Below are 12,273 nucleotides of genomic sequence, written 5' to 3' on the forward strand. Positions count from 1 at the left end.
TTGCCTTGCTTCTTCCAGTCTCAGTGGTAGCATAACACTTTAGTCCTGATGCGAACCTCTCCATCTGGGTGCTGATCTCTTCAATCAGGTGGGTCTGTTTGTTGGTTCTCACCTATGTTACCCTATGCTGAGAAGATCCCAAGAAGGGTCTACTCCCAGGAGGGGCCTAATCCCTAGTTCTTTACCCCCACTTGCCTAAGGATAAAAAGGAACATTTTTCCTTGCCTGAACAACTTTTACTTGAATTCAGTGGGGCCATTTGTTTTGTTTCGTTGAGATCGTGTCTCACTATGTAGTTCAGGTTTGCCTTGAACTCTGGGTGATCTTCCTTCCTTAGCCACCCAAGTGCTGGTCGTGCAGGTCTGTGCCACCATACTCAGCTATATCTAGCTTTTCTTGATGACTGGAATACACATACCCAAAAACCTGAATTGCATTAATCAATCATTTTTATAATAAGTCATTTCCTCAATATTCCATTATTTTTATTTCTGTTCTTATTGAGAATGGAATGGAGGGCCAGGGATTTAGCTCAGTGGTTCTGGTGCCTCTCTCACGAGCACAAAGACTGGAGTTCAATCCTCGGTACAAAAAAAAAAAAAAAGAATGGAATAGAGTCTAATTTTACTTTATTTTCTAGAGTTTTGGAAATTTTAAGTCCAAATGGATGAATCTCTTTTATAAAATGATTTTGTCTTTTCACATTTTTAGCCAAAAATGAAATTAATAGATAATTATTAACCAAAATATTTTTCTGTGTCTTAATTCTGTACTTTCAACTAGTTTTCTATCAACTTTATAGCAGAAAGGGATGAATTTATTTTTACTGAGAAAAATAGCTAGCTGTTTTACAATTCTGGTTATGATAGCATCTTACCAATTATAAAAAATTAAGGGAATTTAACTCCAGCCCTGAAGAAAAGATGTTAAGAATAACAGGCATTTCTGTAACCTGCAAGCTGTCACATCAGTGTTACACTTGAATTGGAAATCACCAAAATTTCCATCTGATTCCCTAATCATCAAACAAAACATAAATTTTTTCATATCTTATTTTTTTTTGGAGAGGAGAGCTATTGCAAGTTGAATTATACTAGGTCCTTTAATAGCCTTTTATTGGATTTAGAATAATTCTCTGTATCCTATTTTGTAAAACAAATTATATACATTGAAAAAAATGAAAGAAATATGAAAATATTTCATCTTAATAATTTCTTTGAAATTGATAGCTGACCTGCATTATAAGAAGTATTAAAGGGAGTACTTTAGCTTGAAATAAAAGAATTGAAGACAGTAAAAGTCCACATGAAGAAACAAAGCAAACAGATAACTATATAAATATAATATTCAGTATAAATGTACTATGTGTTTATGACTCCTTTTTTTTTCAACTGAATTCCAAAATACATGAAGTAAAAATTGAGAGAATTGAAGGGAGATTAGTATAATCCTTCTAGTTGGGATACTATGGATTGAACCCAGTGCATTCATACTGAGGTATAATCCTATCCCTTTTTAACATTTTTTATTTTTAAGACACCTCCCTAATTAGCTAAATTCTGTGGGCTGGGCTCAAACTTGCCTCAGTCTCTCAGAGTGCTGAGATGTCAGGGACACATCACTCTTAATGATTGGATCTGAAAATATATAAAATAGTAAGCCATTGGACTGTGCTGGGGGTGTAGCTCAGTGGCAGAGCACTTGCCAAACATGAACAAGGCCCAGAGTTCAATTCCCAGCACTGCAAAAAAAGAAAAAACCAACCAACAAAGTTTTCTGGGGTGCAGCTGCCTATAGTTCCATATATAGTCCCATATACTCAGGAGGCTACAGTAGGAGGACCTCTTGAGCCTGAGAGTTTGAGGCTAACCTGGGCAACACGGTGATAATGCATCTCAAAAACTTAATTAGAACCAGAGAGCTGGATGTAGGAAGAGGCCAGTCTAGGGGATCAGTCTTCATCACTGAGAGCGGAGCCCCACCCCCGCTCACCGCAAACCCATGGTGAAGGCCCACCCTATTCTTGCCCCGCTGCTGTGTACATAATTTGCTTTCCCTCTCATTTTCTAATGACTGTGGTTCCTCTGCTATCTGTGTCTCCTCAGGCAGAGACCACCGCGACTCCAGCTTCCAGGACAGCCTCGTATTTATGGAATGACAAAAACCGAAGCCCGTTGATAAAAAAAAAATTAGAAAGAAGCCATTTGGAAACAAAGCAAAATGAGATGAAGTTCAGCTATGGTATTAATTGAATTGCACCAGACTGAATGTACTTCTGCTATTAAATCCCCAAACTGTCTCTCTACTTCTGCCTTTATGAGGCTAAATAAAAGTGTGAGATAATGAAAAGATGGAAATAAAGTGTTTATAGATGGGGAGGAGAGGAGGGGGTGAAGGGAGGGCAGGGACAAGAGGAAAAAATGAGAACCAAGACCTGTCATGTAGAGGTACAAGATCCCAACAATGAATGTAACTGTACTGTATCCCTAAAATGTACCAATAAACTCAATTAAAGCTGAAAAAGAAAAGTACAGTTCCTATTCTTTGAGTTCTTATTAGTTTTCTATTGTTGCTGTAACAAATTGCAAACCATTTTGTAGCTTAAAACAACACAGATTTATTATTTTATGGTTCTGTATGGTAGAATTCCAACATGAGTCTTACTGCCATAAAATCAAGGCATCGGCATGGCTACATTCCTTCTTGAAGGCTCTGGATAGAGCATCTGTTCCCTGGCATTTCTAGTTTCTAGAAGCTGCCTACATTCCTTATTTGTGGCCCTCTTCCTTCATCCTCAAAGGCAACAGTATTACACTTCTCTAATAATTTCCCTCATCATTATCTTTTCTCAGACTCTCTCTACTTGTCTCCTGCTTAAGACATTTTTGTACCATGCTAGAGATTGAATCCTTGGTCTCATGTATTCTAGGAAAGCATTCTACCACTGAACTATATCCCCAGTCCTTTCTCTTCCACTTTCAAGTATCCTTGTCATTATACTGGATCCAGAAATCTCTCTCCTAACTTAAAGACAGGTGATTAGCTGTTTAATTCCATCTGCAACCTTAATTCTCCTTGGCCATATAATCTAATATAGTCAAAGTTTCCAGGGATGTGCACATGGACATCTTGTGGGGGGCACTGTTCAGACTACCCCAAGTTCTGTTGAGATTTCATATATGTCCTTACCTCAACTCCTACACCTTTGGTTTTTTTTAGACAGGGTCTTACTATGTAGCCCGGGCTGGCTTCAAACTCACAATCCTTATCCCTTAGCCACCCATATGCTGGGTTACTCATATTCTTATGAATAATAAATAAAAATCTCTTACCTCAGATTAGACCATGCAAACATTTTAAAGGCTTATTTTTGAAATCAACAATTCTTCAACAAACTCTAAATACTAGACAAGAGGTTTCCAATGACTAGTAATATTTCAAAAACTATTCTAGGGAATGATACTGGATTTCCAGATTTTGTTCTTTAAGTAAAAACAAAAAACAAACAGCCCTTCTCCAATATTTATCAATTCTCATCATTTCATAAGAGAACATTTAACACTAAAAAAGATAAAATAATTTTAGAATAATGTATACTACTTTTTGTTTTGTTTTGATTTTTTGGGGTAACGGGGATCAAACTCGGGTCCTTGCACTTATGAGGCAGATGGCGGAACCACTCAGCTAAATCTCCAGCCCTTGTGTGTGTACTTCTTTAGCTTAATAAAAACCAAACTATATTATCATTGTTTATCTAATTTTGCTGATCTTTAACCAGGTTTTTTTTTTAATGTTAGCAAAGTTTTACTAAATGTACAAAAAGAAATAGGCTATGCAGACTGAGTTTGGGCTAAATAAAAGTAGAAAAAGAAGCACACCCTATAGAGTGAGGGCAGGCCAACCATGGAATAAGTAAGCCTTTAAAAATTACCTTTATGTACTGGATCTCAATCTGCCAAATATTAAAACTAGACCCTTATCTCTCACCATACACTAAATTAAAATCCAAGTGGATTAAAGATCTAAATATTAAAACAGAAACACTAAACTTGCTGGAAGATAAGTTAGGCAGAACTCTGGAAGACATTGGCATAGGAAAAGATTTTATGAACAAATCCTCAGTAGTACGTGAACTAGCAGAAAGAATCAACAACTGGGATCTCATCTTATTAAAAAGCTTCTGCACTGCCAAAGAAACCATCAACAAAATTAAGAGACAACCTACAATGTGGGAAAAAATTTCTACCAGCTGCTCCTGAGACAAAGGACTATTATATAGAATATATAAAGAACCCAAAACAATCAGCCCCTCCCCAAGTATAAAGACTCAGTTTAAAAATGGGCATCTGAAATGAACAGACATTTCTCAGACAAAGAAGTAAAAGCAGCAAGTAAATATATGACAAAATGTCCCACATCACTGGTAATATGAGAGATGCAGATGAAAACAACACTGAGATTCCATCTCACCCCACAAAGAATGGCTGCTATCAAGAAATCAACCAATAACAAATGTTGGTGGGGTTGTGGGGAGAAAGGAACCCTTCTCCATGGTTTGTGGGAGTGCAGACTGGTGCAACAACTATGGAAATTAATATGGAGACACCTCAAAGACCTGGGACTAGAGGTTCCATTTGACCCAGCCATCCCTCTGCTGGGTATCTTTCCAAAAGAATTAAAAGAATCATATCATAGTGACATATGCGCACCTATGTTCATAGCTGCACAGTTTTTAATAGCTAAAATTTGGAAACAGCCCATTTGCCCATCAGTTGGAAACTGGATAAAGAAGATGCGGTTTTTCTATAAAATGGAGTACTACTCAGCCATAAAGAATGAGAAATTAGATTCATTCATAGGAAAATGGATACATTTTGACGATATACTCCTAAGTGAAATAAATAAGTCACACATTTGTAAATACCGAATAGTTTCTCTGGTGTGAAAAACTAATAGTACACCAGATCCTAATGGGATAATTAACAACGTGAAATAGGAAGAAAAGGGCTAAAAGTATAGGGAAAGAGGGAAGGGTAGGGCAAAGGGAATAAGGGAAAAGAAAAAAATATGAGAAAATGAAAAAATGGAAATAAAGTGTATATAAATGGGGAGGGGAGGAGGGGGTGAAGGGAGGGCAGGGACAAGGGGAAAAAATGAGAACCAAGACCTGTCATGTAAAGGTACAAGATCCCAGTAATGAATGTAACTGTACTGTATACCTAAAATGTACCAATAAACTCAATGAGGAAAAAATTACCTTTATGTATCATTTTCTTATGAATGAATCTAATTTCTCATTCTTTATGGCTGAGTAGTATTCCATTTTATAGAAAAACTGCATCTTCTTTATCCAGTTTCCAACAGATGGGCAAATGGGCTGTTTCCAAGTTTTAGCTATTAAAAACTGTGCCGCTATAAACATAGGTGTGCATATATCACTGTGATGTGATTCTTTTAATTCTTTTGGAAAGATACCCAGCAGAGGGATGGCTGGGTCAAATGGAACCTCTAGTCCCAGCTCTTTGAGGTATCTCCATATTGATTTCCATAATGGTTGCAAATGGGGAGGGGAGGAGGGGTGAAGGGCGGGCAGGGACAAGGGGAAAAAATGAGAACTAAGACCTGTCATGTAGAGGTACAAGATCCCAATGATTAATGTAACTGTACTGTATACCTAAATGTACCAATAAATTCAATGAGGAAAAAAATTACCTTTATGAAATATTTACCTGTTACAACTATGCCATTGTCCGCATGTGTCAAGGACTGGGGGCGGCTACGAAGTTTACTTTTGAAAGATCTTGGTCGACGTGGTGATGTAGGTGGCAAAGGAATCTCTGAAGATTGGGCCTTGCTATCTTTAATTGACCGAAGGCGTTCATAGAGCTCCTGCAGCTCTTTATTCTGCTGGGTTTGAAGATTTACCACCTCCTGAATATGCCTGAATGAAAATCATGCAGAAAACATTTTAATGGCTCTGACATGTTAAAAATGAGCCAAGAAACATTACACCAGTACAAGTAAAGCGTAATAAGGAATTCATATTAAGCATAATGTGATAGAGTACTTTTACAATTTTAGCATGGGAAATGCCTTCCTAAACATAATTAATCAATCATAAAGAAAAAGGTAATGAACAAATTGTCAATAACAAATCTCTAAAACGTTGTTACAGTGGGAGATGATAAAACAAAATTAAATAAAATAGTTTAACAATATTAACTTTTTCTTGCTAGGCATAGTAGCACATACCTGTAATCCCAGCACTAAGGGAGGCTGACATAGGAGGACCACAAGTTCAAGTCCCATGTAGACAAATGAGCAAGATCCTATTTCTTATGTGGGGGTGCGGGTGGTTTCAAACAGAGTCTCCCTATGTAGTTCAGGCTGGCCTGGAAGTCATTATGTAACCTAGGCTTGCCTAGAACTTATGGTGATCCTACTGCCTCAGCCTCCCGAGTGCTGGTGTGACAGATGTGTGCCACCATAACCAAGTGAGATCCTGTTTCAAAATAAAAAGGGCTGGGGATGTAGCTTAGTGTGAAGACCCAAGGTTAATTCTACAGTAAGACACACACACACACACACACACACACACACACACACACACGCTAACAAACAAAAAAACCTACAATTTATTATAAATTACAAGTTAAAAATGAACAATATATTTGCAATATATACTAATGGCTTAATATTCAGAATATAGACATAGTTCCTGATAATTAAAAAAATTAACAACCTCCTAGAAAAAAGGACAAAGAAAATAAAAAGGTGATTCCAAAGAAAAGGAAATATAAATACCAATAAATATATGATGATATACAACCTTACTATTAATCAAAAGAAAAAACTTTGATAATTTTTTCAGATGGAATCATTATGTTGCCTAGGCTGATCATGAACTTGTATTCCTCCTGCCTCAGCTTCTCTAGTGTCTGGGATTACAGGCACATTCCATCGTGCCCCGCTAATGAAATATTTCTAATTCACCTGTTTAGCATAAAGTTAAAATATTGGTAGTATCCTGTCTCTACTATTGTTTCAATATGAGGAAATAGGCACCTTTCATATATTTTTGTTTGAAATATAAAATGATACAGCTACTTTGGAACACTATTTTATTATTAGTTTAAAATGTATACACCTATTAACTCTGCAATTCTATTTTTAAATATTTAACCTATCAAAATAGTCATATGAGTAAGATGAGTGGATAAAAAAAATATGATATGGTACTATGCTACGAAGCAGGAAAAATTTGAGTCTTTAGTAGGAAAATAGATGCATGTTGAACCCATAACATTAAGTGAAATACATCAGACACACAAGATTAAATATTGGATGGTTTCTCTTATATGAGGATCACAAAGTATAAAAAAATAAAGAGAAAAATAAAAGACAAGAGGAAACAGGGAGATAGATCCTTTGCAAATGGAAAGGAAAACAAGAGATGGAGAGAGGAACGTAAAAAGAACTGATATGCCATGTACATGTAGCAACTACAATGAATGTATTCATTATGTTCTGCAAACATCTACTAATGAAAACAGAAAAATACAGAAGGATGTTTACTTTAGCATAGTTTATATAAATAAAACACTGGTAAAAACTAAATTATCCATTAAGGAAGGATTAAAAAACCTTGAGGACCCCCGTTAATTTAACAGCATGAAGTCACTTTTTTTTCAAAAAGAGAGATCTACAAAGATAAGAGTATATGCCACAATATTAAGTTAAAAATTGTAGAACAGCATGTATATTAAAATCCCAGTTTTGTAAAAGACAGAAACTTTATATTTGTAAATGCACTGAAAAAGGACCTGCGAGTTATATACCAAATAGCTGCCAGTGCTTGCCCCTGAGAAATGAGATTATGACAGGAAAAAAAAGGGAGATTCTTTTGTTTGATTTTCTTTTTCTTTTTAAATATTTTCCCATATGTAACTTTAAAAACACACACACAAATCCTCAACAGTATTTTATTCAATTGGGTTCTGTAAGATAATAAGAATCCATGTTTCATATTCAAAATAGAGTACTTATAACCACTATAGTCAGGTATAAAAGTAATAGTCTTTGACAACAGTTTAAAAGAATCATTAAAAACAGCAGTAGGGGCCAGGGATTAGCGCACAAATACTAAACAACTTTAATAACTATCAATGTATACATGTTGCTTATTATGAATGAATATATAGTAAGGTATGTAATGTATAGTATACATAATACATAACGTAAAGTCAAACCTATATATATACAAGGGGTGACTGAAATATACAGTGAGTGTTTATATTTTTAAAAAAATTATTACAGTAAAAGACACATTGTCAGCACAAATACTAAACAACTTTAATAACTATCAATGTATACATGTTGCTTATTATGAATGAATATATAGTAAGGTATGTAATGTATAGTATACATAATACATAACGTAAAGTCAAACCTATATATATACAAGGGGTGACTGAAATATACAGTGAGTGTTTATATTTTTAAAAAAATTATTACAGTAAAAGACACATTGTCAAGAAGGATGGGAAGTAAATGTGGAGTTCTTTGAGGATTTGGAGGAAGATTAATGGCAATGTGTCTTTTACTAAAATAAATTTTTAAAGTTAAGCATTCATTGTATTTTTTATCACACCATGTATATTTAAAGTAGAATATCGACCTTTTAGTGATGAATATTTAAAGCATACATTCACGAGTTTCTTCCAAGCTCCAGTCAAAACATACAAACAACCCCACAGACATAAGTTGAAGAAAAAATGGTATTATAATTATCTCTTACTGGAATATCAGTTTTGGGCTTGGATTTTGTTTTTTTTCTCTAGACAAAGCTTTTAAAACTGGGAACTTTTCATGGATATTAATCTGCTTTAATTCTAGAAGTATTAAAAAAGAACATCTAAATGGCACTTTAGCTAAACATGTAAGAATATCTGGCTAAAATCCAGCCTTTTCCATATATTTTTATCTTCTCTCTGACTTTCCCTTCTTCTTCCTCCTCCTCCTCCTCCTCCTTCTTCTTCTTCTTTTTTGGTACCAGAGATCGAACTCGGGACCTTGTGCTTGCAAGGCAGGCGGTGGCACCACTGAGCTAAATCCCAGGCCCTCTCTCTGTGTTCAAGTTGTTCAAATCCCAGAAAAAGATAGAAATTCTCTACTTTTCAAAGTAATGGCATAGGGTCATCAATAAGGGGCCAGTAATTAATGTATGAGTATGTATGTATAATGGTATATTATGAAACCGTAAAAATTGGAATATATATAGATTAAGATATAGTGAAAGTGTAAAAGAAGCAAGATAAAAGAACAGTCTGTAGTATAAGTTACTATTTTGGAGAGAACAAACAATGAAATATGCATTTATTTATTTGTCCATACATAGACTAACTCTAGATATACTAGAAACAGGTACTATTTGTAGCCTCTAAGGAGAAAGACTGGGTGGTTCAGGTGAATTGGTAGACTCAAATGATTTGTACAGTACCTTCTGAATTTTGAGCCATACAAATGGACTTATAAAGAATTCAGCAATATAATGCTAATTTATTAAAAAATATAACCCAGTTTATAAAACTAAATACAAAACACATTCTACATGACAAAATATATTACAATAACACAGAATAATTAGTGAAGGTTAATGACCTCATTCACTAAATAATAAGCTTGATTCTGCAACAATCTAACTTTTCCTAAAGAAGATGAACTATCTCTATATAAATTAGCCATTTAAAAAATACAACATGTAGTAATGTAATAAGAATAGTTATAAAGTCTTAATCCAAAATCCCTGAGGGCCAGGGATTTAGCTTAGTGGTTCCAGCACCTGCCTTGCAAGTGCAAGGACCTGAGTTCGATCCCTGGTACCAAAAACAAACAAACAAACCAAAATCCCTGAAGGATAATGAAAAACTCAGCAAGAAGAATAATTAAATCATATTGGCAAATAATCAACTGTAATCTTCAAATTATGAAAATATTTCATATAAAAGGACTTTAACATTCATAAATGTCTCATATTAGCATGTTCTTACATTTTTCAATCATAAAGGTTTTTTTTTGGTACTGGGAATTGAACTCGGGCCCCTGCGCTTGTGAGGCAGGTGGCAGAACCACTGAGCCAAATCCCAGGCCCACAATCATAAAGTTTTAATCATTAAAATGTCACCAATCCTATATTGGCTACCAATCAAATATTAAGTTCTATGAAACCCAAGACAACCAGATTTATAACACAAGAGAAAGAATTCTTACTTTTCTCTTAATCTTTGAAGCTCCACTTTTAAGTCTTCATCCTCTATTTCTGACTCATCATCACTGCTCATAGGTGAAGATGGAGAATAGAAGAGTGAACTCTGTGTTTGAGCATATGCTTGTTCATGGAGTGGTAAGCACTGATTATTCTCTGGACCAGTTTTTGCCACTGCATTTTCATTACCAGCAAGGCTGGCTAAAAATTCACTATTAGAACTAAGTTGTTTCCCACTAGTCAGTATTTCTCTTTCTTTAAGCAACAGTTTGGATCCAGACTGCATGCTATTTCCCATGGCTGGAATTTCTTCCAATTCTTTCTCTGGGGTCACTGAAGATACATCAGTCTCACAAACTGTGCTTAAAGGTAAGAAGCTGTCAATTTCTGTGGGAATTCCTTTATCTTCTTTAAAGGTTTTGTGAAGAGTTTGTGACTTCTGAGAAGAAATGGAAGTCTGAAGACTGTGTGTAGTAGGTTCCACTTCTACTAGCTGAGACTTTGCAGCTGCAGTAAAGGTTAGTGTTTCTTCACTAGATTGCTTTTCCTTGAATACTGGTCTGTGTTCTATTCCAAATGATGTTTCTTTCACTGACAGCTGCTGAGGAACTGTAATCACCTGAGATATAAAAAGGTAAAAGTGTCTGGCTCCACCTAGTCAAAAGATAAATCTCAAGAAGAAATTCAACATCAATATATAGCACAGACAAGTGGATGGTCTGCTGTGATGCACATGTATTGGTAGTACTGAAAGACCATCTTCTTCCCAATAGTCAGTCTTGTATTTGGGCCCCTTGGATAAACACAGTTGGTTTTATATTTATCAAAAAATTCCATGAAGTTGCCAAGACTGTAAAGGACATGAAATTAAGTTTATAAAACAGATCTCCCACCCATCAAAAAATGATGACCATTTCTGCACTGTTTGCTAGCTACTAAAATCCCCATTTCTGTAGACTCTCCTTTACAGATGGCTTCAAAAGGTGTGATGTATGCAAAGTGAACAACTTAAAAATAAAAAGATCTACATTTAAAAGTATCATTTACAGATCAATATTCAATATTCAAATACTGTTACTTTTCTTTTCTTCAGTGCTATGGATGAGACCCAGAGTTTCATATACATAGCTAGTCAAGTGCTCTATCACTGAGCTATAGCCCCAGCCCCACTGTTACCTTTAAAAAATCCTTTGTAAATAATGATTCAATCAAAGACACAAACCTGGAACCGACCCCGCTGAAATGATCCACTCATTGCTCTACATCTATTCAAAGCCCTAGTATCAGCGGTGGACTCCCGTGTCAGAGGAATGGGATCAGGAGCAATTGCTGATCTTATATCTTCTGTTTCCACTGTAAGTTTTGTCAAATTGTAAGCAGAAAAGAAAAAATTGCTTGTTAAGACTAAATTCATTTACATTACCAAAAATGAAGAAAAGTAGAAAAAGTTTAACTCCTGCTAAACAATTAAAAAGTGTTAATGTAATAATCAACATTGTATAAGTCCCTAACTAAATTAGACATTGTAAGATTTATCCCGTGCCTTAGCATCTATATGAAATGAGTAACTGCAAAATCAAATTAGTTACAAAAGGAAAAAAATAAAATGGAAATGACATTAATGGGAGGATGTCACATACATGGGCTATGTGGAAAAAGTGGCAAGATTTGTATATGAACAAAAAAATAAGTAAATGAAAAGTGATGTTACCTAGTCTATGTTCCTGACTGTAAGCACACTACCTTGACGGACTTTTGATCTCTTGAAAAAGCTGGTTGACTGCCGTAGCCTGTATGCCCAGCTTTTTAATTTGCGAGTCCAGGATTTCTTGCTAATAGGATTTTTGAGACTAGGACAAGTAAAGCTTAGGCCAAAATATCCACCTCCTGTCTGCAGATGAATGGCTCCACCACTTGACACAGCAGCAGGATAGGCCTCTGGATCCCCTGGAAGTGAAGCATCTGGAGACATCTCCTAATGGAGACCAAAAAAAAAAAAAAAAAAAAAA

The 12,273-nt window shown here is 35.4% G+C and overlaps 1 protein-coding gene and 1 long non-coding RNA gene across 8 annotated transcripts in view; one reads left to right on the top strand and one right to left on the bottom strand.

The window, feature by feature from the left end:
* Positions 1-2,178, top strand: part of LOC117284747 — a 59,983-nt gene extending 57,805 nt beyond the window's left edge. The window contains exon 4 of the long non-coding RNA XR_004515854.1: positions 2,106-2,178. This is a non-coding gene — a long non-coding RNA (uncharacterized LOC117284747). The remainder of the gene's footprint in view (positions 1-2,105) is intronic.
* Positions 1-12,273, bottom strand: part of Wnk3 (WNK lysine deficient protein kinase 3) — a 210,387-nt gene that overhangs the window by 30,476 nt on the left and 167,638 nt on the right. For 6 of the 7 annotated variants that reach the window (XM_033760394.1, XM_010610742.2, XM_010610741.2 and 3 more), the window contains 4 exons: positions 12,008-12,239; positions 11,487-11,617; positions 10,270-10,883; positions 5,730-5,941 (listed from right to left, as the gene is read on the bottom strand). In XM_033760394.1, coding sequence (XP_033616285.1) covers positions 5,730-5,941; positions 10,270-10,883; positions 11,487-11,617; positions 12,008-12,239 — 1,189 coding nt within the window. The remainder of the gene's footprint in view (positions 1-5,729; positions 5,942-10,269; positions 10,884-11,486; positions 11,618-12,007; positions 12,240-12,273) is intronic. The other variant, XM_010610744.2, reaches the window with a different exon arrangement.

The sequence above is a fragment of the Fukomys damarensis genome, unplaced genomic scaffold (genome assembly GCF_012274545.1).
Source record: "Fukomys damarensis isolate Sample0158 unplaced genomic scaffold, DMR_v1.0_HiC HiC_scaffold_39, whole genome shotgun sequence".
In the NCBI taxonomy this organism is placed as follows: domain Eukaryota; kingdom Metazoa; phylum Chordata; class Mammalia; order Rodentia; family Bathyergidae; genus Fukomys; species Fukomys damarensis.